This window comes from Furipterus horrens, unplaced genomic scaffold (genome assembly GCF_987537825.1).
Source record: "Furipterus horrens unplaced genomic scaffold, mFurHor1.1.pri manual_scaffold_8, whole genome shotgun sequence".
Lineage (NCBI taxonomy): Eukaryota > Metazoa > Chordata > Mammalia > Chiroptera > Furipteridae > Furipterus > Furipterus horrens.
The window spans coordinates 97,153,410-97,181,290 of NW_028327178.1; the positions used below are offsets into that span (position 1 = coordinate 97,153,410).

The following is a 27,881-nucleotide window of genomic DNA, read 5'->3' on the forward strand; positions in this document are numbered from 1 at the left end:
GCATTTTACTGATGTCATCACTTCATTGCTAACTTCCAACCCTACAGTCAAAGTCAGCGGGGCTGTTGAGAGAGGTCCACCATCTGTGCTGCTTACAGAGCGGCCCTTGCGTCCAGGCCACTGAGAGGCTGTGCGAAGCCAGGTGCAGATCGCAGACAGGCCCTTCCTGCACCCCGTTACCTGCGCTAGATAAAAGAGAACGCTGCCACCGGGCAGGGCCGCCCCTGACGCTCCCGCCCAGGACAGCACTTCACTTTCTGCTGGAGTCAGCAGCTGAGGGGAGCGGACGCTGGCAACTCAAACCCATTCATCCTAATTCCAGGTTAGCTTTCTTTAAAATTGTGGTACAATATACATAACATAAATGCTGCCATTTTAACATGTACATTAATTGGCATTACGTACATTCACAGTGTTGTGTAACCACTGCCCTATTTCCGGCTGCCCAGGAGTATAATAAAATTTTAACTTTAAAACAAAACAGAACACACAAAAAACTAGTTTGCTCTAATTCCCAGCAATCTATGCTGTTTTGCTGGCAAAGCCGAAGCCCAGGTGGACGTCCCCAGGGGGCAGGTCCAGTGCAGGAGAAGATGCCAAGGCCCCCAGCCTGTGAAGCCGCCCCTCCACCCCCCACCCCTGGTGCCCAGGATGCTCCCTGGGAGGCCCTGGCTCACTCAGCAGGGCCTGGAGGAAACCAAGGTCAACTCTGGAAGTACCAGGTCCCAGAACCAACCTCTCGAGGCCCACAAATCAGATAATCTGAGAATCCAGACACTTCCTCAGTTTCCACAGCCCCTTCGAGGAGTTCCATCCTGTGAGGAGGCCTCTAACGATGAAGGAGGGAGAGGCTGGGAACTCAGGGCCCAAGACCCTGGAAAACTGACACCTGATAATGTGACCTGTGCGTGGCCTCAAGAAAACCATCTTTAATAAAATAATCTTGTTAAGTTTTCTGTCAAGTCCTAATGCCATGACCCAGCTTTTGATTCTACATACATCTAAGAGGGAAGATGATTTTGCATTACTTCCTCATCAGGGACACAACTAAAATGCAAATCACAGGATTTTCATCATTAAAAAAACACTTCATGTATCTAAGGACAACTGAAGACTCCTCCCTTTTCATTCACCAACATGAGTTGAATTTCCTCGGAGGTCCTATTGCTCTCTCCTACCCAGTGGTGGTGGTTCTGCCCAACTCAGGTGACGTTCTAGCCTATTCTCCTATTGCTAGGAAATGGCTAGAAAAGTTTGGACCCTTGTAGGTTCACTACGTTCCTTCCCCTGCACAAGTTTAAAGAAAAAACATGAAATGAAAGGAAACAGCTCTCAGCCCTTCATCGTGTTGTGCTCTGATGATATCTGCTGCCAGCTGCCCCGAAACAGTCGATGCGCCCATGCAGTAAATCCAGTGCCCACCCATGGGTGCCCCTCCCCACCCGCAGGGAGGACAACCTGCAGGCTCCTTACCCAGCTGACGTCCAGCCTGGGGGCTCGGCGGATCGCAGGGCTCTGAGCTGGCCTCAGGGGCACCGGGCTCCCGCGCCCCGCTGTTCTCGGACGCCCCCGGACAGGTCTCCCTCGGCCCTTTGGGAATGGCCGCAGGGTCACCGCAGCCCTGGTCCTCGCTGCCTGCGTCTGCCACGGCCCGCGTCTCCTCACCCATCTTCTCGGCAAACCACTGCTTGACCTGCTGGGGGCTCATCTGGGTCTTGTCGCAGAGGCTCGGCAGGTCCTCCTCCCGCAGCGTCTTGTGCGTCCCGTAGTAGTCTTGCAGCAGCTCCCGGTTGCCGGGGGCAACGACCAGCAGCCCCGGCGGGAAGTCGCCCCGCGTGTAGTCCTCGTACCACTTGAGCTGGCCGTTCTTCAGGGCGTACCTGCTGTCGCCGAACCAGCGCACCACCTCCGGCCGCGGCAGGCCCGTCTGCGCCACGACGCTGTCGTAGTCCTGGGCGCTGGGCCACTGCGTCTGCGCGAAGAGCTGGCGCAGCACGTGCCGCTGCTGGGCCGTCTTCTTGTAGCTCGCCTTGCCGGGCGGCGGCGCGGCCAGCTTGCTGGGCCCGTCGTCGTCGGGCTCGCAGGCGCCCAGCCCGGGCATCTCGCCCTTGCCATTGGCTTCAGTGACCCGCAGGTTCTTGAGGTTGATTTTGATGGGGCTGACCTTGCGCTCAGCCAAGGTGTGGCTGCCGGGCACTTCTGGGGAGCCGTTCTCCCCGGGGACCCTCAGGTCAACGGCGGCCTCCTCTGCTCCACCCCCGTCCTCAGCGGCCTCCTCCTCCTCCCGGCAGGCGCTCCCGTCAGCCTTCGTGGTGTCCTCGGCATTCAGTTTTTTCCGTCGCTCAGAAAACCAGCTGTCAATCTCTCGTCGGGTCATTTTGGTTTCGGTCCTCAGGCGGTCCAGCTCCTCGTCTGGAGGGAGGGGGTTCTGTGCAAAACTGCTCTCCAGGGCTCTGAGCTGCTCGGGGGCCCGCTCCTTGTATTTGGTTGGTGTGAAGTCAGGGGTCTGGTTCCAGGACTGTCGTTTGGCAGAAGGGTGGGTGGCCAGGGTGGCTGCCATCGGGAGGCAGGTCACCTCAGGAGCCTTGGACACTGGGGAGAAGGGCCCCTCCGGCACGGAGTCAATGATGATGGAGCCGGGATCCCCGGGCAGCATGGCCCGGGAGCCCTTCAGGTTCCGACAGTGGTATCTGCGGTCACTGAACCATTTCCGCACCTCCCTGGTGCTGAGGCCGGTCACTTTGGTCAGGTGCTCAACTTCGCTCTGTCCTGGGAACTGGTTCCGACAGAAGCTGCCTTTCAGAGCTGACAGCTGCTCGTGAGATTTCTTGTTTTTGTAGATGCTGGCATCGAGGAAGGCCTGGGAGGTGATGCTGGGGCACGCTGTGAGCAGCGACTGGGCCGCGTTGACCACCTTCACTGCTGACGTGGTGTTGGAGCACACAGTGTTCATGGGCGCGACGGTGGGCTGCTTGGGGACGGAGGTGACTGCTAGAGGGAGAGACGAGCTTGGTGCCTGCAACCCGTTGGCCATCAGCGGCTGAGTAACCAGAAGTCCGCCGGCTGTGCCCTCTGGCTGCCCCACAACATGACCTGGGAGGGCAGCCTGGATGAGATGCTGGACGTTACCAGCATTGGCAACCAGAGGAGTATTTAGAACGGTGATTGTGGGCTGAGGGACAGACTGAATGACTGTATTGAACATCTTTTTCCGGGCATCCTCGATCTCTTCAGGAGACCAGCTGATTCCTTGTTTCAGCCTTTGGGCTGTGAACCAGATCTTGAGCTGCTCCTCTGGATACTTGGTGACCACAGTCAAGTAGCAGAGTTCGGCTTTGGTTGGGTAGGGGAACTTGTGGAAAGAGTTCTTCAGAAAGCTGTTGGAGTCCATGGCTGCGTTGTACGTCGGAATGCTGCTCAGGGGGATCATCACTTTGGGGAGGGACTTGGCGGTGGGCAGTGGCTGGTGGGTGTGGTGCTGGGCATGCACCGGGGGCTGCTGCTGGAGGGACAGAAACTGTGCTATACCAGCCGGCAGAACTGGCACTGCCCCTAGCAGGGGCCCGTTGGCTGCATGGGGAGGCTTGGCAGAGCTGGCAGATGGCTGGCTGACTGGAACACCCCCATTGACAAAGGAGTGGTCCCCCTCTTTCCGCTCCATGTCCCTAGCTGGTGTGTTTGGTACAGCCTCCCCAGCGGGCTGGCTGGGGACGTTTTCCTTGAGCGTATGAATTTTTTTGGCTTCAGCTTTGCCTTTCATTATCTTCATGATTGGAGTTTTGGTGATGATGATTTCGGCTTGTCCGTCAGTCCCGTCAGCACTGGGCTCACCCGGTGGGTCAGGAGTGCTGGTGCTCTCGGGGACGCTCTGCTCCACAATGACATGATTGTCTGCCTTGGCCACATTCCACACAAAGCTGGCTTCCCCCAAGTGACACTTGGCATTGTGCAGAGAAAGCCCCTCAGGAGTTTTTGCCAGAAAACTGCACTCAGTGCATACAAAAGTCGGGTCTTTATTAAAGTCTGTGTGCTTGGAGTTCATGTGCCCCACAAACTGAGTTATGTCCTGGGATCTGAAATCACAGTACTTACAGGAATACGAATAGCCATCCAAAGTGCTCCGATGCCCGTTGGCCAGAGCAGCGCTATCGGTGCTACTGGAGGTCTGGGCAGCCTCGCTGCTGGTGGCAGGTACTTCTGGGGGCAGATCCTGTGGGGGTCCTTCGGGCAAAGGCTCAGCTGGTGGGGCCTCTACCTTGGTGTCCTGCAGCACCACAGTCTTCACAGGGATCATGCATGGGGTGGTAGATTTCCTCTTGCTGGCCATGGTGACAACTACTCTGGGTGATCACTCAGTGAGATCTTGTCTCTTCAAGGGCCTCACAGTGCAAGTTCCAGCTGCTCCATGAGGGCCAAGAAAGTTTCCAAGGGCAGCTTTTTCAATTGTTTGCAGAAAGCAAGTTTTCCCTATTAAACCTGAGGAGAAAGAAAGAAGTGATTAAGATCTCTTAAGCTCTGTCCATTTCTCAGATACCCATACACACTCCACTGCTTGACTTCTATCAGTGGGACCTTTCGCAGGAAGTTTAGCAGCAGCTTGGATGTCAAATTTGAGTCAGGAGCCCCCCAGACACTAACAACAGTGTCCTGAAGAATGACCTGGGGATGTTCCAATACCATTTGATAGACTTCAGCAGTGTGTTTTTATTTTGTATTTCCCTCTGCATCCTTGCATTAAGTAACTCAGATTCAAAAACGAAAATAACAAGAAAATAATCCTCCTTTGAAACAGCAAATTAATTCTGACCGTGTCTGAATGAGAACAAAAGATCCCAGGGTAATTCTTGTTTAAATGTTGGGCCAACCAGAGTTTTTCTTTTCATAGCCTTCCCACATATGACAACACAATGATGCCTCCGCGTCTCCCAAGCCAGGCCAAGGCCAAGTCGGGGGAGGTGGGGGGGCATGAGCTGGCTCTAGGACCTGGGCCTCTGCCTGTGGCCCTTCCCTGTCTGCTGCCCTGTCAAACACACTCCAGGCCACAGAAGAGGGATCGCCTCACAGTTACCCCAGACCACTGTCACTCAGGTGAAGCCAAAGGCCAGAGGGTCAGAGGATCCACAGACCCAGTTTGTGGCCCAGCCAGCTGTGCATTCTCTCTCTGGGTCCAACAACTCAAAGTGTGGTCTCACCTTGGGTGTGCAAACTACACATGACCTTGTATTGTGCTTACTTTTTATTTCTTTCAATGCCTTCCTTACAAATAAAAACTCTCAAGTCTTCGATCCATCTGAAATTTATTTCAAAAGCTGGAGTGAATGATTAAAATACTTATAATAATAACTCTTTCTTGAGATTCCTGAGAAACTGTTACTGTGATCTCTATTATTAACATAATATCAACATAATCATTACCTTTCTTTTAGCAAATTGTAATGCTGATAATGATTACAAAAATAGTAATTCTAATACCAAAACCATGTTATCATCAGTGTTTGGATTTGATATACAAATGTAAAGAGAATTAAAATATCTTCATTCAAATTGTTAGTGAATAAATGCAGCAAACTTTTTCTGTTTGTAAGTCTAATGCTAATTAATAATCATAATAAAAAATAATTACTATTAAAAAAATAGTGAGGTAAGGATAAACTATACCCAGGATCTAACCACCTGTCACCATTTCCCCCACCAATCTGAAATCTCATGCACATATATTTTTAGTTAATTTTTAATTGTGAAGATAAAATATCAATATTGAATAAAATTTAAGAAAATAAAACCACCTATAATTTTGTACAGCCTTCCATCCAGTGCAAATATTTCATACATATTTTTAATCATGATTGGCATAGACTTGTGTTTCTTTCACTGAACATGATATCATAAACATCTTCATTAAATTAGCTTCATGATTGTAACATTCAGTGACTGCTTAATAATGTATCACTATGGACTTAACTCATCCTCCTCTGCTATTGAACAGCCTTCCAGCATCTCTCTCTCACAGGTAATAGTGAAATGACCTCTGGGTATATAGGATGTATTTCTTCTATTAAATTACTTCCTGAGGTTAAGTTCACAGAAGTGTATTCATCAGCTCAGTAAGTATCAACGTTTCTGAGTTCTCTATATATTATTGGCATTTTAAATCAAGTGCTTTATCACTCCAAATCAGGAAAACTAAGAATAATACAGGTATCGTTCCAGTGAGCAAATCAGATACTCAGATAAATCATTGAATACATAAAACAGAATATCTGAGAGCACAAGTGACATAATAAAAACAGATAAATAAGACTTAATCAGAATTAAACATTTTTGTATTCTAAGGTCACCATCAAGAAAGTATAAAAGACAACCTGCAAAATCAGAAAATACTGTAAATCATCTATCTGATAAGGCGCTTGTAACCAGAATAAAGAACTCTTACAACTCAACAATAAACAAAAGCCCAATTAAAAACTAGGTAAAGACTTCCGGCCAAGATGGAGGCTTAGCGAGACTGCTGTGTCTACCTCCACAACTAAGAAGGAATACAACTACCTCAAAACTAGAAACAACCAGAAGTTCCAGAAAATCAGACTGCATGGAAGTCCAGCAGACAAAGATATAAAGAAGAAACACTCATCCAGACAGGAAGAAGGGACACAGAGGACGCGGTGTGGTGGCGGCGGCGGCAGCAATGGCGGCAGCAGCAATGGCAGCAGCAGCAAGCCGGCTGAAAGCACAGTCACACATTTTTAAAAGTCGGGAGGGACACCTGGGGAGCGTTCCCAGCTCCTCACCGGACCTCGCAGCTCACAGTCCCAGCACCGGGGAAAATCAAGCCTCATTGCTTCGGACTGTGCAGACCAGTGCGGGTTGGGGCGGAGGTAGAAACTGCCCGCCTCTCAGCAGAGTCCGCTTGTTTAAAGGGTCCCCACAGTTCTAGAACGTTCGCAGACCCACCCACTCTGGGAACGATGGCCACGGCAGCAGCTAGAGGGGCGCCAGTCTCATACGGAAGTGGGAGAGGTGCCTGGAAAAGGGGCGAGTGCTGAGCAGGCAGCATTGTTCCCTCTCAGACCCCTCTCCAACATACAGCACCACAACGTGGTGAAACAGGTCGCCCTGTACTGACGAATCCCTAAGGCTCTGCCCCTTACAACGTAACAGGAGCAACAGCTCCACCTCGGACTCGGAGGAAAATAAACACAGGAGCCTGTCCGAAGGAGGAGACAGAGAAGTATGGCCCAAAAGGAGAAACAGATCAAGGTTCCAGTGGGAGAACTAAGTGACGAGGAGATAGCCAACCTAACAGATGCAGAATTTAAAATACTGGTGATAAAGATGCTCACAGGCTTGACAGATATGCTTGAGTATGACAAACGCATAAGGGAAGAAGTGAAGGCTATGCTAAGTGAAACGAAGGAAAATCCACATAAAACCAATGGTGAATAGGATATTAATGCATGTTGATGTTCTACTTTTAGTGAACCTGCATTCAATAAAAGCTGAGAGAATAAGAAAAAGAAAAAGAAAAATATATATGTGTGTGTATGTGTGTATATATATATGACAATGTTTTAAGTTATGAGTAAGTTCTTCCTTATACAAGAATCAAAATTTAGAAATTTCAAAAGAAAAGGTTGTTTGATTTCACTATGTAAATATAAAAACTTCTGAATACTAAAGGAAATTGTAAGTAAGGTTTAAACAAAGTGGCACCCTGGAAAAATATTATGAAACATATTATAATTTTTAAAAACATATTATAACTGATATAATGTATAAGAGCTCATGTAAATAATAAGACAAAATATTAGAACAAATGGAAAAGAAAATGAACAAGTAAAATATACAAGCCATAAATTAATTTAACCTCTCTTGTAAGTAGGAAAATTTAAATTAAAAACGAGGTTTTTTCCCCTCTTCCTCAGAGATTGGCAAAAATCAGAAAGACAAACTATGCACTATTTAGGTACCATTGGTACCTGAATAAATTAAAATTTATTTTAATTTATTTTAATTTTTATTTATTTAATAAATTAAAATTATTATGAAGGTCAGTTTAGCAATAGCCATCAAAATTTAAAAAGGCATATTCCTTTATCTAGCCATTCACTTCTAAGAATCCACATTGTCTGATGAAGCACAAAAATACATGTACATGATCACAAAGATATCAAGCTGGTTCATTTCATCATCTGTTAGCACAATGTCCCTTAGTAAGGTAGTGATAAACAAAAAACAGAACATATGTACTAATGAATGAAATGCAGTCATTTAAAAGGATTAAGACCTAAGTGTACTGATGTGAATACATCTCCAACATGTGCTTATATAATAAAATATATAATATGCTGCATAATAACATATATTATTTCATTATACCAAGAACAACCTATGTATACTTGTATTTGTTTGAATATGAACAGAATTTAAAAGAACAAAGGATAGTCCTGACTGGTGTGGCTCAGTGGGCTGGGTGTTCTCTGGCAAACTGAAAGGTTGCCGGTTTGATTCCTGGTCAGGGCACATGCCTAGCTTGCTGACCAAGTCCCCGGTTGGAGGTATGTGAGGGACACAGAGGCCTAATTGGTATCACTATCTTATCATTTACTTGGCAACCTTGTCTTGTTGAAGGAATTCAATTGGAACAATAAATGATAACTATTACAGATTTACCTATACCAGGGAGCTGGAGGGAATCTGACCACTCATTATTTTTAAATACTACAATCAAATATGTGTGTGAGGGTTCTGTATCCACAGATGCAACCAACTGGGGATTGAACATATTTTCAAAAAGTTACATTGTTGCTCACGTGTACCCTATAGTTATGCCTAGGATTGTTGCATCTATACTGAACATGTACAGACTTTTAGCTTGTCATTATTCCCTAAACCAGTGGTTCTCAACCTTCCTAATGCCGCGACCCTTTAATACAGTTCCTCATGTTGTGGTGACGCCCAACCATAACTAAAGCATAGTGATTAATCACAAAAACAATATGTAATTATATATGTGCTTTCCAATGGTCTTAGGCGACCCTGTGAAAGGGTCATTTGACCCCCAAAGGGGTCGTGACCCACAGGTTGAGAACCACTGCCCTTAAACAATAGTTTACCAACTAATTACATACCATTTACATTGTATTAGGTGTTATAAGTAACCTAGAGATGATTTAAAATATATGGGAGAATGTATGTAGGTTATATGCAAATGCTATAACAAGGGACAACAGTATCAATTTCAATCCATCAACAACTTGGACCACTTCAATGGACCCTTGACACCCTGAAATCCATAAGAGCACAATATGATTGAGGCAGAACCCTCAGGAAATGCTGAGTTTTGACACTTGAAAAAAACCCTAGGTACAAACATCCTGAAAAATGCATATTGTGTGAAGTTGCACACAGTAGCTGAAAAAATTAGTGGGCACCATGCACTGGAAGTGTCAAAAGTTGTACTGGGGCCAGATGTGCAAACAAACCAAAACAAAGAACCCGGCAGGTTCTCGTGTGAATTGAATCCAGGCTAAAAGTGACAGAATTCACAAATACCTTTTAGAGTTGATATTTGGCATGAGTCAAGTGATCCCAGCAGTGGTAGTAGCTGGTACTGTGAACCACTGCCATAAACTCTGAATTAAATCAATGGGTTCCTCCACCTCAAGAGACTTCTGAAGTCTAAGATAACACCACACACAAGTGGATCAGCTTGCACCGATGGCGCCACTGCTATGCTAGAAAGAAAGTCTGAGGAATTTCCATGACCAGCCAGGACACTTGATTTCTTCAATTCCGTCACTCGGAGTGCCTCATTGTCTACAAAGTGCTTTCATTTCATTCGATCCATCCCCACAGCCTCCTGATTGGTTATTATTGCCCCTTCCCTAAGGAGCTATTGAGCAAGAAGGGGGGTGGGGTAAGGGGTATGACCAAAGTCACACAGCAGATTTGTATGTGAGCCTGGTGTTCTGACTCTAAATCCCACATTCTTTTTCAGGCCACATTCACTCTGAATACCAACTGAATAATAAACCCAATACCGTTAATTATTTTTACATTATTTGCATTAGTAATTATATTATTTTGAGCCTTCCTACAGAGGGCTCAAAGTTCTTAAAGCTCAATTATTCCAGTGTTGTTATTTTTTAAATTCAAATGACTTGACAGGGCTATCATGAGCCTTATTATTTATAATATTTTTGCACAGTCAGAAGAGAGAATGTATTATTTACTCCTATGCATGACTAGAGGACTCTGTGCTTAGACCAAAGTTAGCAGGAATCTATAACAAAACAAACACAAGGAAAACAGGCCATCCTCAGGAATGTGTGGGGGCAGGGCCTTGGCCGTCCAGCAGATCCGCTGGCTGGAACCTTCAGATTTCTGCTGAAACAAAGGAGTTATGAAGAATTCAAATCTGTTTCTAAGCCCAAATCCTCAAGTGTCAAAGCAGCGTACAGCCCAGAGCTGGCCTTGCTTTGCTCTCTGGATCCCACAGGGTTGCAGTCCTTTCTGCACTTAGTAATAACCACTCAGCGACGGATCAGGGCCAGAGCTCTCTACTCATTTCCCGCCCCCCAAACAATTCTTGTTTCTGTTAAGTCACCAACAGAAACAGACAGCTCCTGTCAGATGCTATCACCTTTATAATGAACACTAATTTATCCTCTCTCAAGCTCCAAAAGGTGTTTATGATATAAATACAGAGGCCTCAGAATTAAATGGACTTTAGAGACCACATATTTCAACCATTCAACTTTGCATGAATCATCCTGAAAGTAGCACTAGGTGGTTAGGAGAGCCTGTACTTGAATATCTCTGAAGACAGGGAGGTCAGCGCTTTCTGAGATTGAAAAGATGCTGGAAATGATTCTTTGTATAAGCATTCAAAAAATTATCTTCTTGTAGGTTTTATTCACTAAATTAATTTTATTACTCAAAACAGAGTTGAGGACTTACTATTTGCAAAGTACTGCATGCCAGGTACTAGTTATACAAAGATTTTGAAACAGATGCCATCCTATAATCAGAAAGCTAACAGCCTGTTGTGGATATTAGGCCATTCACTAATATTCTGGGGCAGGCACTCCTCCTAGACATATTGACTTCCCTGTCCACTGGAAGTGAGGTATAACCAATGAAATGGAAGCAAATGTGTTATCTCCAGGGGAAAGCTTTAGGAGAAAGTACATGCTTTGGTTCACACTTTACTCTTAGGCCCGGACATTGGCAATGCTCTAGACTGTGGCTATTCTATTAGTCTGGGTCCTAAAAAGGGAGGACAAAAGCTGACCGACAAGGTGACACAGTGTGAGCAAGAAACCACCTTTGTTGTTTTAAGCCACTGAGGTTTTTGGAGCTGCTTGTTACTACAGCATAATTCAGCTCATCCTCACTGATACACAGCATAAGGAAAGCCAAGCAAACAAACCAATCCAACTCAAACGCTGAGCCGAGTGTTGTAGTGGAGACGTGCACAAGATTCACGGGGGCGCAGGAAAAGACTTACCACCCACCTAAATTTTCTGAGGACTTGGGGAAGGCCTCACAGAGGGGGCAACCTTTGAATTAGAGGTTGAAGGATGAGTAGATACTTCCAAGTGGACGTGTTGAGAAAAGGGTGCTCTAGACAGAGGGAACACTCTATGCAAAGCAGGACGGAAGAGAAAACATGTTTGGAGAGCTACAAGTTCAGTTTTGCCGACAGAGGAAGTCTAAACATGGTGGGTTTACCATGAAGCTAATGAAGCTGAAGCTTCGAGGACCCTCACATGCATGGGTACCTTCCAAGGCCTGTATCTATATTTTTATAACTTTACACTTCTTTTAATATTTATATTCTTTATACTTTTTTTTTTTAACCTTAGGAGGAACTCCCTCCTAATGTTTGGGTTCCACAAAAGCTGGATCTGCTTTGGATGGGGTAGAGGGCAATAATGACTTGATTACAGATCTACAGAGCAGATCTGCTGACCTTTTAATCTTCCACCTGACACCTTCATCAACACTTGGAAAAAGGAATCATGCTCGCCAAGAGCCTTCCTCCCCTGCCATGCCAGCCGTCCTCACTCCTGTGCTCGGAGCGTCAGGCATCGGGGATGCCTGCGCCATGCCCACTGCTCTTCTCCGATCGCGCTCCCGGCTGCCTATAGCCCTCTTAGAGGCGGGGCCTGGATCTCAACCTAAGTCTCTAGATTTGCTCCAAATGTATGTATCAATTTCCTTAATGAAGTTTATTGTGTTATACTTAACCCTTCCATAAGAGTTGTTACCCAAATGATGCCAGATTAGTTACATTGTGATATCCCCCAGAAAAATATGGATGCGTACTCTAGGATTTAGTTCACATAACCAGGACCAGTATCAAAACACAACATGTATTGTTTCAGTTTCGGTTTGGCAGACTTCGAGGAACAAGTTTGGTAGAGAAAAGAAAGATAATTTATTCAACAAATGTTTACTAAGTGCCTACTCTGTGCCAGGCACTATCCTACATGCTAGAATATGGGTGAGAACAAAGAGCTATAAAAGCTCTGCCTTCCTGGAGCTTACATTTCAGTTTGAGGGAGACACAATAAACCAAATAATTAAGTAAATGAAATTGTGTTAAAGAGTACTAAGTGTAATAGAGAAAAATAAAGCAGGGAAGGGGACGAGGAGTATGGTGGATGGGGAGGGGATGAGGTTGCAATTTTAAACATGGTGGTGAGAGTGTCCTCACTAAGGCTGCGACCATGGGGCAGAGACCTGGAGGCGAGGACGTGAGCCGTCTGGATGTGTGGGAGGAGCGTTCCAGGCAGAGACACAACCTGGGGGAGCGCTGAGGTGGGAGTATGCCTGGTTTGTTCAAAGCAGAGCAAGGAGGCCAGCCCAGCTGAGTGGCAGTCCCACAGAGAGCGGAAGACAAGGTCGAAGAGGTGAGGGGGCCGACCGTGCAGAGCCACTGGGATTTCTCTGAGATGGGCTGTGCCAGGGCCTCGAGGGCCTGGGGCAGGGGGCTGACAGGACCCAGTCCATGGCCCACGGGGTGTCTCTCCTGGCTGTGTTGAGACAGACTGTAGGAAAAACAAGTGGAGAAGCAGGAAATCTGTCAGGAGATTATGGCAGCAACCCAGGCAGGAGATGATAGCAGCCTGGACCACGGTGGCAGACACAGGTAGAGAAGTGGCTGGGTTCTGGATACATTTTGGCAGTAGAGCCAACAAGATTTCCTAAGAGAGCGATGGAGCGTGTGATTGGTGTATCCATAGGAATCAGGAATGACTTGTAGAGTTTTGACTTAAGCAACTAAAAGGATGGTGTGCCACCAACCACAACAGGTTTGAACCTGTAAGCTTACTGCAAAAAGCAAAAGCAGGTCTGTGCTCCTAAGACTGCACGGCCCCTGTCCAGCTGAGAAACTGGGTTGAGCTTTGGTCAGAAGCATTTCAGAGAACTAAGGGGGTCAGGCTTCTAACAAGCAGGGAGGCTGTACAATGTCAATGTGCCCAGTGAAAAGACTGTGGCCTTTGCCAAAATCTGCTTGAACCAACAGAGAAACTGCAGGAAGGGGCGGGAGGGTGGAGAAGGTGAGGGGGTGAGGACGGAGGAGGCTGGGAGCAAACCCAGGATACCCTGCGAGCCAACCAGTCAGAAGCTACATCCTCAGAGGTGTGCAATAGTTCCTTCCAAAGTTAAACATGTTCTATAAAATGTATTTGCATCCTAAATCTTGTTCCAAGTACAAAAGCAAATTACTTTATTTAATTTAAAACTAAAAAAATTTTAAAAAGCAGTATAAGTGGTTTGTTCTGGATGTGGTTTTACTTCTGAGTTACATTTGTTTTGTTTTAATTGAATTTTACCAGTGGGCCAGAGAGTTTACAGGCTAAATAGCTTGAAGGCTAGTGGGTCTGCTTGAACCTCCCAAGAACATTCATTGAAAAAGGAGCTCTCTGGCTCTCCCCACCTTCCAGGCTCAGTCTGCATTGATGACCTTCTTCAATGGCCTCACTACAAAGCCCATCAAGATCTTAGGCAGGAAAAAGGATGCTCGATTTCACTCACAGTAAGAGAAATACTAATTAAAATTACTTCAATTCTCTTTCACTTACTTTGAAAAGCTCGTAAGATTTAACAATATACTTAGTTGGCAAGGGTTTGAGGAAATAAGGCATTCTCACACACTGATTATAGAAGTGAAAATTAATAAAAACTCTATTGAGAACTATTTAGTAATAGCTGACAAAATTATAACTGCCCGTTCCCTTTGATTCAGCAGGTCTGCTTCAAAGAATGTAGCCTACAGATATACATGTACATGTGTGTATTAATGCATGTATAAGGTAATCTACTGTCAACACTGTACTAGTAAAGAACTGGAAGCAACCTAATTGTCCACAAACAACTGAACTGTCCACAAATGAGAATGGAAGAGCATGTGCCTGTGAAAAAGAATGGGCAGGCACTTTTTATATTGCTATGGACTAATCTTCAAGATATCTTGATATTCGTTGTTTTTTAAAAAAGCAACATATACATGTGCTTACGCATATACACACTTAAAATACCTCTAGACAAATACATGAGAAACTAGTGATTGCCTCTGGGAGGGGAAACAGAGACAGGGAATCTTTTCCCTGTGAACCTTTAAAAATTCTGAATAATGTGAATGTGCTATGCAAAACGAAAACTTAAAATGTGAATATATAAATGGAAAAAAATTAGTACGTTTTCCAAGGTGTATGAATTGTTACAAAGAGCAACAAGTGAAAGGTGAGTGGCTAAATGGGTTTAACCAGAGGTCCTTAAAGGATATATGACTGGGGTCACATACCAGGGAGAACTTTACATTCAAACTTCTAATAAATGCAGGCAGGCTTTGGCTTTACTTCCGTAGTGGTACACGTGGGAGCGTCATCTATATTTAAGTAAATACCTACAACTAAATACATCCCATCTGCTTCCAGTTTACAGGCCTAGTTCTAAAATAACTTAGACACATCCAAGAGAAAGGAAAGGGAGAGTCAATCCATGCAGAGCAACCACTTTCCCAATTTAAAAAATCCCATAGCAACCTGTTATCCAGTCTCCATTTGAGTATTTCTGTGGTCTGAGACTCATCATCACTTACAACTTAAAAAGTCCCTTTCTTAGCTGGACCCAATTCCTAGGTTGTAGAGCTGCCTTTTGAACGGACACAAAACACATCCTTCTATATAGCTACCTGCCACACAGTCGACGATCGTCATTCCATCTCTCAGGGTCACCTCTGCAGTGTAACCATCTGAATTCATTCCACACTCTCTAGTGACCTGCTCTTTGAATACATTTTAATTTGTCCCTGTCACTCTCAAAATGTGGCAATTAGAACTGAACAAGCATCCAAATGTAGCCCAACCAGAGAGAATTTAGTGGAAATAGTGTTTTAATCATTCTACCACCACTACTAAGAATACAAGAACTCTATCTGAGGACCAGTTCTGTTTTCTTTTTCTCCCTATGCTGATGAGAAATTTGAGACCCAGTGGGACAAGGGAGCGCTGCTGGAATCTGGCAGCAGTGGGTTCTTTCATCACGAGGCCATGTGAGGACACATTTTCACACACGCATTTACAAATCTGGTAGAGGAGTTCTGGGCTTTCTTCCCCTTTGCCTCTCTGAATTCTCCCTTCTGGTCGAAGGAGGGAGTGTTTCAGTTTTTTGTTCTTTATTACAGCCATGCCACATGGGATCACAGCTAGAGGCAGTTAGGCTCTTGCAGACTCCAAAGGGCTCAGCGGCGAGGGCATCTGAGACCTCGCCACGTCTGTAACACCTCTCTCCCTAAGAACCAGAGCCCTCGTGAGATCTTCCCCGAACACCCATGTTAAATGTCTAAGTCAGCCCCCAACCTCCACACTGATCAGTCATCCTCTGTAGCAGCACCCTAAATTGTTTCTCTACAACATTTATCAAAATTCATCACTGGTTCTGTATTTGCTGCTTCTTCGGCTTACTGTCATTCATCCTGGCCAGCTCTGTAAAGTCGGGGCCTATATCCACAGTATCCTTAGCATCTAACACAGTGCCTGACACACAATTTTCACTGAATGAATGGATGAATAAGCAGGAGCTGAGAATGAGGTTAAGAACTCTAACATCAGACAGAGCTGGGTTTGCATCCTGGAGCCCTACCATTCATTATAAGCTGTGTATTCCTGGGCAAATGACTTCATTTCTCATGATTTGATTCCTCATTGATAAAATGAAGAGAATAATGCCTACCTCATAGAGTGGACATGACATTCAGTGTACAAAAAGATTTAGTATGCCACCTGGTACACAGTAAGCACTCAAAGAATCATAGTTATTCCTGGTTCTCTCATTCCACCATCTCCCTCTCAGAGGCTGGCCCTGAAGGAGGACAATTAATTAACTGTAATAGCAAAAGGTACACCAGCTACTTTATCCTCTTTGCTTTTGTAAAAATCATGGTAAAAAACACATACAAAATTTACCATTTTAACCATTAAAATTTTTTTCTCCTCACCTGAGGACATTTTTCCATTGTTTTTAGAGAGAAGGGAGAGAGAGAAACATCAAAACATAAGAGAAGCACCAAATGGTTGTCTCCCATACGCACCCAGCCTGGGGACTGTATGCACCTGGACCGGGGATCAAACCCACAACCTAGGCATCCACCTTGACAGGGAATCAAACCCACAACCCCACAGCTATGGGACACTGTTCCAACCAACTAAGCCCCACCAACCAGGGCCATTTTAACCATCTTGAAGTGTACAGTACGATAGTGTTAACTCTATGCACATTGTTGTATAACAGCTCTCCAGAGTTCTACTCATCTTGCCAAACTGAACTCTATACCCACTGAACAATAACTCCCTTTTCCCCTCCCCTACCCCCTGGCAACAACAGTTCTGCTCTCTGCATCTAAGAGTTTGACTGCTTTAGACATCTCATAGAAGTGAAATCAGACAGTATTTGTTTTTGTGACTGGCTTGTTTCACTTATAATAATGTTCTCAAGGTTCATCCATGTTGTATCATGTGACAGAATTTCCTTCATTTTTTAAGGCTGAATAATATCCCATTGTATAAACTACATTTTCTTTATCAACATTTAGGTTGTTTCCATCTTTTGGCCATTGTGAATAATGCTGCTAAGAACATGGGTCTGCAAATATCTCTTTAAGACTCTGCTTTTTTTTTCTTTGTTTTTTTAAATTACATTTTACTGATTATGCTATTACATTCATCCTGAATTTTCCCCCTTCCCCCCGCCCTGCACCCAGTATCTCCCACTCCCTCAAGCAATCCCCCACCATTGTTCATGTCCATGGGTCATGTGTATAAGTTCATTGGCTACTCCATTGCCTATACTGTACTTCATATCCCCATGGCTATTCTGTACCTATTTGTACTTCTTAATCCCCTTACCTCTTCACCCATTCCCCTACACCCCCTCCCATCTGGCAACCATCAAAATGCTCTCCATGTCCATGATTCTGTCACTGTTTTTGTTTGCTTAGTTTGTTTTTTAGATTCAATTGTTCATAAATATGTTTTGCCATTTTATTGTTCATAGTTTTGATCTTCTTTTTCTTAAATAAGTTCCTTTAACATTTCATATAATAATGGTTTGGTGATGACAAACTCATTTAGTTTTTTCTTGTCTGGGAAGCTCTTTATTTGCCCTTTGATTCTAAATGATAGCTTTACTGGGTAGAGCAATCTTGGCCATAGGACCCTGCTGTTCATGACTTTGAATATTTCTTGCCAATCCCGTCTAGCCTGCAAAGTTTCTTTGAGAAATCAGCTGACAATCTTATGGGAACTCCTCTGGAGGTAACTAACTTCTTTCTCCTGCTGCTTTTAAGATTCTTTCTTTATCTTTAACCTTTGGCATTTTAATTATGATGTATCTTGGAGTGGGCCTCTTTGCATCCATCTTGTTTGGGGCTCTGGCCTTCCTGAACTTGCATGTCTATTTCCTTCACTAAATTAGGGAATTTTTCTTTCATTATTTTTTCAGATAGATTTCCAATTGATTACTCTTTCTCTTCTCCTTCTGACATCCCTATGATGGGAATGTTGGACCCCTTGAAGTTGTCCCAGAGGCTGCTTATACTATCCTCATTTTTTTGGATTCTTTTTTTTTCCTTGTTGTTCTGATTGGCTGTGTTTTGCTCCCTTCTGTTCCAAATCATTGATTTGACTCTTGGCTTCATCCACTCTACTGTTGTTTTCCTGTAAATTGCTCTTTATTTCAATTAGGGTACCCTTCATTTTTCACTCGATCTTTTTTATACTAGTGAGTTCCTTGAACATCCTTATAACCAGTGTTTTGAACTCTGCATCTGATAGATTGCTTATCTCCATTTTGTTTAGTTCTTTTTCTGGAGTTTTGATCTGTTCTTTCACTTGGGCCATGTTTCTTTATCTCTTTGTTTTGACAACTTCCCTGTATTTGTTCCTATGTATTAGGTAGAGCTGTTTTGACTCCATGTCTTGGTAGAAGGGACTAATGTAGTAGGTGTCCTGTAGGGTCCAGTGGCACAGCCTCCCCTATCACCTAAGCTGGGTACTCGGGGTGTGACCTTCATGTGGGCTGAGTACACCGTCTTCTTGTAGTTGAGACTTGGTTGCTGTTGGCAGATCAATGGGAGGGAGTTAGCCAGGCCAGTCATCTGCAAGGATTGGCTGAGACCACTTACCACCAACCTCCGCCCTCCGTGGAGGATCAGCTGTGCCGGGGCTGGGTTGGTGGTGCTCCAACGGGGTCTGTAGCTGACCACTGGGTGTGCAGGCCCTGGGGTTTCCTGGGTGGTGCAGGCCAAGGTCAGCCCCCACCTGTGTTTTGCCTGGGGCACCCTGCCTGAGCTATAAAGCAATCTGAGATGGCTGCTACTTGTGCTGGGCTTGAAGATTCCCAGATGAAGCCAAGCTGTGACTCTAGGCTGGCTGCTGCTGGTGCTGGGCCTGGGGCTCACTGAGGCCCTCTGTTGCTTGTTTGAGAGGATTCAGGAAGTTTTGCAGTATTAGCAGAGACCAGGCATTCATATGTAAAAGCAGCTTGGGTGGGCCATAAGTTGAGTGGGGCAGAGTTTCTGGGGATCTCCAAGGAGGGTCAAACACACAGTGTTAGCCAGGTTGATGGAGTCTCAGATATGGTACCAGCCTGTAGGCACCATGGCTCTGCAGGAGGAGGGCTCGGAAAAGGGACAATGGCCTCTGCTCACCATGATGCCAACACTTCAACCCATACTCCCAGTATGCCACTGGTGTCTTTCAAGCTGCCACGCCAGTGCTGGAGCTCAGAGGGAATGACTCTGAGCAGTGAGTCTGTGTGTGGGTTCTTTAAGAGGAACTGCTTGGGGTGTCAGCAGTTTCTTCCACTATCAATCCCTGCTGGTTTTTGCAGCCACAAGTTGTGGGGACTTATCTTCCTGGCACTAGAACCTTGGGCTGGGGGGACTGGTGTACGGCTGGGACTCTTCAATCCTGGGATATCCCTCCTGAATTTTTATCTACCAGATGTGGGTGTGGGACGAGCCCATTCCATGCCTGCATCCTTCCTACCATTCTGAATGGATGTGGTTTCTTTAATTCCATAGTTGTCAGACTTCCATTGAACTCGATTTCTGATGCTTCTGAGTGATGGTTGTTCTATATTTTAGTTGTATTTTTTATGTTGTTGTGCCAAAAGGCAAGCCATGTCTGCCTACGCCACCATCTTGACTGGAAGTCAAGACCCCGCTCTCAGTTCTTTTGGGTATTCGTTACTTTTTTTGTTAAGCTTCCCAACATCCAGTGAGGCCATGAGAGCCCCACCAGTCTTCACATCTTTGCTCTTGTCACAAAATTATCTCCTTTGCAAGCTTGCTCCCTAGTCCTTTCAGATGTCCTCCAGATTTAAAAAAAAAAAAAAAAAAAAAGTATTTATTTAAATCCTCATCTGAGGATATGTTCACTGATTTTAGCGAAAGGAAGGGATGGAGAGAAAGAGAAACATTGATGTGAGAGAGAAACATCAATCAGCTGCCTCTGGTATGTGCCCTGACCGGGAATTAAACTCATTACCTTTTGGTGTACAGGATGATGCTCCAATCAACTGAGCCACCTGGCCAGGACAGTTCCTCTATTTTTAAGTGAATTCCACAGGTCAAATTTCAAATTTATTTCCTTGTCAAGAAGGGAAGGAAGCTATTAGACCTTTCCTTCTCCTTCTGTTGGAAAATCTCCAGATCCATTACCTAGAGAGGGATACTGGCCAAGACCCAAGCAGAACTGAGCTATGGAAGACCAGGCTCCAGTGCCCTAGAACTACACAGGGCTGAGGCACTGCCTCAGTTGGCCCATGAAAATTTTAATAATGTTCATTTTATGAGTAATGTTTTTAATGTTGTTAGTATTAGTTTCCCTTGACAAGTAAGACTAACTAGCATGTATTGGGTTTATCAGCCTTGTGACTTAGCGCCAGGATATTTCTTGCAAATCCTCTTCCAATCTAATGATGCCCAACCAAAGGGACCAACTGAATTTGATTTAAAAAAAAAAAAAAGTTCCACATTTTCCCAGAACAGAGGTGTTGAGCACCAGAAGGTACACATATTAGGGGCCTTTGGGGGTGCTTAGCTGTGTCCTGAGGGACTTCAGAGTGCCAAGGTCACCCAGGGGTAAGAAGGAACAATAGACCTCAGCACCAGAGCCTTCTCTAGTCTATAAAACAGTAAAATCAATCACTTCACAAAAGAGTGGCTATGATTGTGCAAAATATAAAATTCCAATAACTATTTTTTCACAACCATTGTCAAATCAGGAATAAAGTACATGTCTCCCTATTCCCATCTTGACCCTCTTCCTAGAATATGTGAAGGCACATGTACAGGCATGCATGTATGCACACACATGCTCACCACTGATACACTCAGGAGAGTTTGCAGAGATGTAACTTCTGGTGCAAATTAGTAAGCATACTTATTTTCTTTCCATGGGATTTCAGGAGTCTAAATTTAAAGTTTCTAAGGACTTCTCTTGATGGCATAAATGAGAACTGATGTGATGTGCCTACCATCATAAATTTGGTAAAAGTTATATTTATCTGTTTTTAAACCAAAGGACTGCTTTAATGTTGTTTTTTAGGTGGTGGTGTTGTTTCATGAGAATAGAAGTCATCCCCTTAATTGGCCCTCTCCTCCGCTCCCCTCCACCAGAGAGCCAGCCTCCAAAGGTCCCACTTATTTAACTTCCTTGCTCAATCAGCTTTTGGCACACTGAAGGCTCCATTCCATCCTCCCATTCTGCCCAAACTACTTGCACCAAGGTCAACAGTCAAGTAGCTCTCTCCAACTTCTTGGCGAGTCTCAAAGTCATTTAGGCCCCAAAGGCAGTCGAGACCCATGCCTCTAAAAGCTCTCCACAAGCGAGCAAACTCACCCCTGCCCAGCACTTTGCAATCTCCTGTACACAAGTGACTTCCAAATCACCCCTGCTAGGCTTAATTATCTGCCAAGCTCCAAACCCATCACGTCTAACTGCCATAGGTTTTTCAAAGCTATGTACATCATTTCTGCCTTCCCTTACCTTGGCATTCACCCCTCAAAAAAAAAAAGAAAGAAAGAAAGAAAACCTAAACAAAAGAAGCAAATAAAAAATTCAGCCACCTTTTTCTACTGCCTAGATCTCCATCTCGCTTCTCACCATCTGTACAGATTTCTAAGCAAGAGATCCGATCTCCATTACTCCTTCCCTTACACAGCAGCCCCCTCACATCTTCCCCTTGCCTAGCTGCCATCACATGCTGTAAATCTAAGAATGTTTCAGATCTGACCTATTGCCTCCATCCTTGTGAGACACAGTCCATTGGTTACGGGCTTAAGCTCTGGAGCCACACAGGCCTGGTTTATATCCTGATTCTGCTACCTGTGAGCTTTGGGACCCAAGGCATGGTGCTTGTGCCTTCTGTGTCTCCACTTCCTCCTCTATAAGTGGAGATGATAGGCTTACTCTCTCAGAGTGGTTGCAAGAATTAAGATATGGCTGTGAGGGGTGCAACACCATGCCTGGCATGTAGTAAGTACACCATAGCATTATCCTTGTGTCTTTTTTTTAAAGTATATTTTATTGATTATGTTGTTACAGTAGTCCCAATGTTTTTCCCTTTGCTCCCCTCTGCCCGGTACCCCGCTTTCCTCCAGCAATCCCACCCCCCTTAGTTCATGTCCATGGGTTGTACATATCAGTTCTTTGGCTACACCCTTTCCTGTATTATTCTTAACATCCCCCTGTCTATTTTGTACCAACCAATTATGCTTCTTAGTCTCTGCACCACTTCCCCATCCTTGTATCTTATACTGTAATTCAGCCCTTTGTCAGTTCTGGCTTGGAGTCCTATAACGACCTTTCAAGCTCCCATCTTTAACACTGTCATCAGAGTCAACATACTCAAAAACAAATCTGTTCATGTCACCCTTTGATTTAAGGAATTTCGGCTGGCTTCCTACTTCCAATCAGAATAGTCTACACATATGCTGTTTGATACAATAGCCATTAGCCACATGTGGCTATTCAGCACTTTAAACGTGGCTTGCCCAAATTGAGATATATAATATGGATAAAATACACACTAGGTTTGAAGACATAGTATGAAAAGGAATGTAAAATATCTCTAATTTTTTAACAGGAAAGAGTACTTTATTTAAAAAGGAAGGAAACAAATGCTGGTCTAGTATCTTTTTAAAATTTTTTTGCATTCTGTACACTCACATAGAGTAAAAAAAAAAAAATGACTAAAACTTAAATACAAAAAAATTCTTTACAATTAAATCCACAATTTTATACATTTATCTTATCCACATGTCAATGAAAAGTCACCAACTATTATGAAATATGACAAATTATTTCAAAAAGAACCAGAAAAACTCATAAAATATATATCCAAGTATGGAAACTGTATTTTTGACGTCTGTCTTCACATCCTTCTCTTCTGTGTGTTTATTGTTGCCTTAAATAAATGCATCCCCGTATTTATTCTTCAGATGTCCATTTACATATTCTCCCGTCGCTCCAAGGCTATATGCATGTAGCCATTCAGACACGCCAGGACCCCTCAGTAATCTGGTCCAGAATTTAATTTTATCACCACTGTTAGTCCAATGATTTGCTTTAAGAAGTCACCAGGGATTTGCTTCCGCAGACTCGTTTTAACAATCCTGGTCAGAAATCTCGTGCCGGGGACTCAGAACTGCCCACAAACCCGGCCTCTGTGGACAATGCGATGAAACCCTGATCTAGTATCTTTTAAATCACCTTTAAATTATCTTTTTAAATTAACTTGCCTATATTTTTTGACAGTTTCTCCTTGCTGCTTAGTCCCTTCACTCATGCCTCCTTTTTTTTTCTCTTTTCCCATGTGAAATTTTATGGTCTCAGAAGTACTTACATCTTTTTTGGAAGAAGGAAGTCTTAAAAAATATTGTCGTGAAATACATATAACGTAAAATTTACCCTGTTAACCATTTTTAAGTGTACAGTTCAGTGGCATTAAGTACATTCACATTGTTGTGCAATCACCGCCATCCATCTCCAGCCCTCTTTCATCTTCCAAAACAGAAATTCTGCGCTCATTAAGCAAAAGCTCATTCCCTTTCCCCCCAGCCCCCGGAACCCACCATTTTACTTTCTGCCTATGAATTTGATTACTCTAGGTACCTATATAAGTGGAATTACACAGTGTGTCTGTCGGTTAGTGACTGGTTTATTTATTTAGCATATTGTCTTCAAGGTTCTTCCATGCTGTGTCAATTTCCTCTCTTTGTAAGGATGAATAATATTCCATTGTATTGCATATGCACTTTATTTATCCATTCATCAATCAACGGACACTTGACTTGCTTCCATTTTTTGGCTATTGTGAATAATGCTGCTATGAACCTGTGTGTACAAATATCTCCTTGAGTCCTTGTTTTTAATTCTTTAGGGTATATACCCAAGAAGTTAAATTTTACCCAGGGGGATAACTGGTAATGGAAAAAATACAATAAAAATAATAAATAAATTTTACATAGAAGTAGAATTGCTGGATCAAATAGTAATTCTATGTTCAACTTTTTGAGTAACTGCCATACTGTTTTCCACAGGAGTCGCACCATTTTACAGTCCTACCAACAGTGATAACTTCTCCACATCCATGCCAACATTAGTTATTTTCTGGGTTTTATTTTTTAATAGTAGCCATCCTAATGAGTGTGAGGTAGTATCTTGCTGTGGTTTTAATTTGCATTTCCCTAATGATTAGTGATATTGAGCATTTTCTCATGTGCTTGTTGGCCATTTGTACAACTTCTTTTGAGAAATGTCTGTTCAAATCCTTGGCTCATTTTTAAGCAAGTTGTGTTTTGTTTTTGAGTTGTAGGAGTTCTTAATATATTTTGGATATTAACCCCTTATTACATATATGATTTACAAATAACTTCTTCCATTCCATGAGCTGATTTTCCACACTATTGAATATGTCCTTTGAAGCTCAGAAGTTTTTCATTTTGATGTAATATAATTTACCTATTTTTTTCTTTTGTTGCCTTGCTTTTGGTATTATAGCCAAGAAAAAATTACCAAATCAAATGTCATGAGCTGCCATGGCCAGGTGGCTCAGTTCGGTAGACATTGTCCCATACACCAAAAAGGTTGCAGGTTCGATTCCTGGTCAGGGCACATATCTAGATTGTGGGGTTGATCCCCAGTTGGGGTGCATATGGGAGGCAACCAATGTTCCTCTCTCACACTGATGTCTGTTTTTCTCTCTCCCTCCCTAAAATTCAATAAACATCCTTGGGTGAAGACTTTTTTAAAATCTCATTAAGCTTTTTCCTTTTCTTCTGTTTTATAGTTTTAGCTTTTATAGTTAGGTCTTTGATCTATTGTAAATTAATTTTTGTAAATGGTGTAAGGGAAAGGTCCAACACCATTCTTTTGTGTGTGGTTATCCAGTTTTCCCAGCACTAGCTGTTGAAAAGACTATCCTTTATCCATTGAATCTTGTCAAAGTCATTTGACCATATGTGTGAAGGTTTATTTCTGGGCTTTCTATTCACTGGTGACTATGTCTTTATTAATAATGTTTTATATTAAATATATTTTGAAATAATATTTTGGCTATATTGGGTTAAATACATTCTTAAAATTAACTTCATCTGTTTCTTTTTACTTTTTCAATGTGTTTCCTAAAACATTTTCAATCACACATGTGGCTCGCATTATATTTCTACAGGACAGTGCTACTCTAGATGCTCTGAATTTGGGCCACCAGGCAGTATGGAGAGCAAGAACTGACACCACGGGATTAAATGAGAGTCTGCAAGCTCCCTTCCTTCGGTGTTATTACAGTGCTCCGGGAACAGGACAGCGGTGTGGCCGACAATTGAGGTTTCTGAATCAGGCAAGCTCAGGTTTCAGTCTTCAAGACCTGCTCTGTCTAATACAGCAGCCACTAGCCACATATGCCTGTTGAGTACTTAAACTGTGGCGAGTGCAAACGGAGATGTGCTGTAAGTATAAAATTCAGACAAGACTTCAAAAAATTACTGCAAAAAGGTGATGTAAAAATCTCATTAATAATCTTTATTACATGTTGAAATATTAACATCTTTGATAGATTGAGTTAAAGAAAGTATATTATTACAATTAGACTTATTTTGAATAGATTTTTTTAGAGTAGTTTCAGGTTCACAGCAAAATGGAGCACAAGGTATAGAGTTCCCATAGCACCTCTGTTCCCACACATGCATAGCGTCCTCCATTATCAACATCCCGCACCAGAATGTCACATTTGTTAAAGCTTTACATGGACACATCATTGTCACCCAAAGTCTACAGTTTACATTATAATTCATTCTTGATGTTGCACGTTCTAAGGGTGTGGCCAAATTTAGAATGACATGTATCCACTGTTACAGTATCATACAGAGTGGTTCTAGTGCCCTAAAAATCCTCTCTGCTCCACCTAGTCATCCCGCCCTACCTCTTAACCCTTGGCAGCCATGATCTTTTTTATTATCTGCCTTTTCCAGAATGTCATAGAGTTTGAATCACAGAGTATATAGCCTTTTTTGGATTGGCTTCTTTCACTTAGCAATATGCATTTAAGATTCCTCCATGTCTTTTCAAGGCTTGAGAGCTCATTTCCTATTTATTTTTATTTTTAAAAATGTTGCTCTTAGAATTTTTAAATGATATATGCAACTCACATTATATTTCTGTTGGATACCTGTTGGCTTGACATGGGCAGTTTTTCAGTCTGGCATCAGCCTGCCTCTTCAGCCACTCAAGTTCACGTTTGACTATACTTAGTTCACTGCATGCACCCGGACATGCCAGCCACCTTGCCTGCATGTGTTACTAGAGTTCCCCACTAGAGACTTCTTTAATTTATTTATCCCTAAAGATTAATTCACATTCAGACCCAGCTCAAATATGACATATTCAGTGAAACTTTTCTAAACTTCCACTGCACTTAAGTCACCTTTTATAGTACTTTGTAATCTTTTGACTTTCCCTCCAGATTGTGGACCGTGAGCTCCTGGAAATTAGGAACTATGTTTTGTTTATCTGTGGGTCCTCAATCCCTAGCACAGAGCCTGACATCAGTAGACACATATTTTGAGTGAATAAATGAATGAAGGAAACACAACAAAATTCAGATTATCCTCCAATAAGAGATAACATATCCACTTAACAATCACAAAGCTCAGGAAAGTATCCTAAATGGAACACACCAGCTGCAAAAGTATATCAATCAATAGCTGGATTTATTTACAAGCTAAAATTGTGTTTTATATCAAATCAACACCTTAGTAATATTTATAAAGCATGTCACAGTTTAGTGATAGCAATCAGCCCCTTAATGGTTAGCTGATTCTGATTGCCTTGGAAATGTGGAGACTGGCCATGGAAACTGGATGGTTAAAACAACCACATTCCATATCCATTAGCTGACAGCCCAGATCCCACCAGAATGGAGGCAGTGAACTGAGCCTTTGATGTAGTTTCCAAAGAAAGCCACCAAGATGATTAAAGAGTTGGAAAATGAGATCTATGGGGAATGGCCACAGGAACAGAGACAATTTTGCCTAGACAAGAGAAAAGGCCGAAGGGTGACTTAATAACCATCTTCAATCATTGTTATTACACAGATGATGGTGACCAGATGGTCTTCGTTTCCACCAAAGAAAGGATATTGAAAACTCTCGTTTTAAAGAAAGAACTTAATGGCTAAGAACTAGTACACAGCAAAGCAGACCCAAGAGTGTGTGGTAGCCACTTCCAAATGCTTATATCATGCTAGGAAAGCAGCAAATGGGTCGAGTGTGGTCGGCTTCACAATCCCTGGTTTAGGGCATATTCTCAACTGGGTAATCTTCAAATGAATCAAGTAACATACAACCATAGGAATGGAAAAGAACTAAAGATATGAAAATTGAAACACAGCACCCTCTGGTGTACGTAACTGTATTTCAATCAAGCAAGATTCTTGACATGTATCAATTATTTCTCAAAATATGAAGTCCAAACCATAACAGAGTCAAGAGAAACTTATACCAGGCTGCTCCTAGTATTCATTTATTCTCTACATCCAACTTCATCAAGCACCTCCTATGCACTTCCTCCTTTGTACAAGGAAGGCTCTTACACAGGCAAGCTCAACTTCTGTTGACATTAAACATGGCTACCCCCAATCCACTTTTGAATGCTGAATTCAGACTTTGATACTTCAGCTGGTACATAAACATTTCACGCTGAGGCATGACAATGCTGTCTCCCAGATCATTTCAATTCTGCTCTGCATCAAGGAGTACATTATCTACAAAAGTGAAGGAACACCTGAATGGGGTACTCTTCTGACAC

At 43.3% G+C, this 27,881-nt stretch overlaps 1 protein-coding gene across 1 annotated transcript in view; it reads right to left on the minus strand.

The window, feature by feature from the left end:
- Nucleotides 1-27,881, minus strand: part of ZHX3 (zinc fingers and homeoboxes 3) — a 104,611-nt gene that overhangs the window by 6,624 nt on the left and 70,106 nt on the right. Inside the window, 1 exon segment of the mRNA XM_090286409.1 lies at nt 1,694-4,476. Within this exon segment, the coding sequence (XP_090142535.1) occupies nt 1,694-4,327 (2,634 nt within the window). The 5' untranslated portion in view covers nt 4,328-4,476.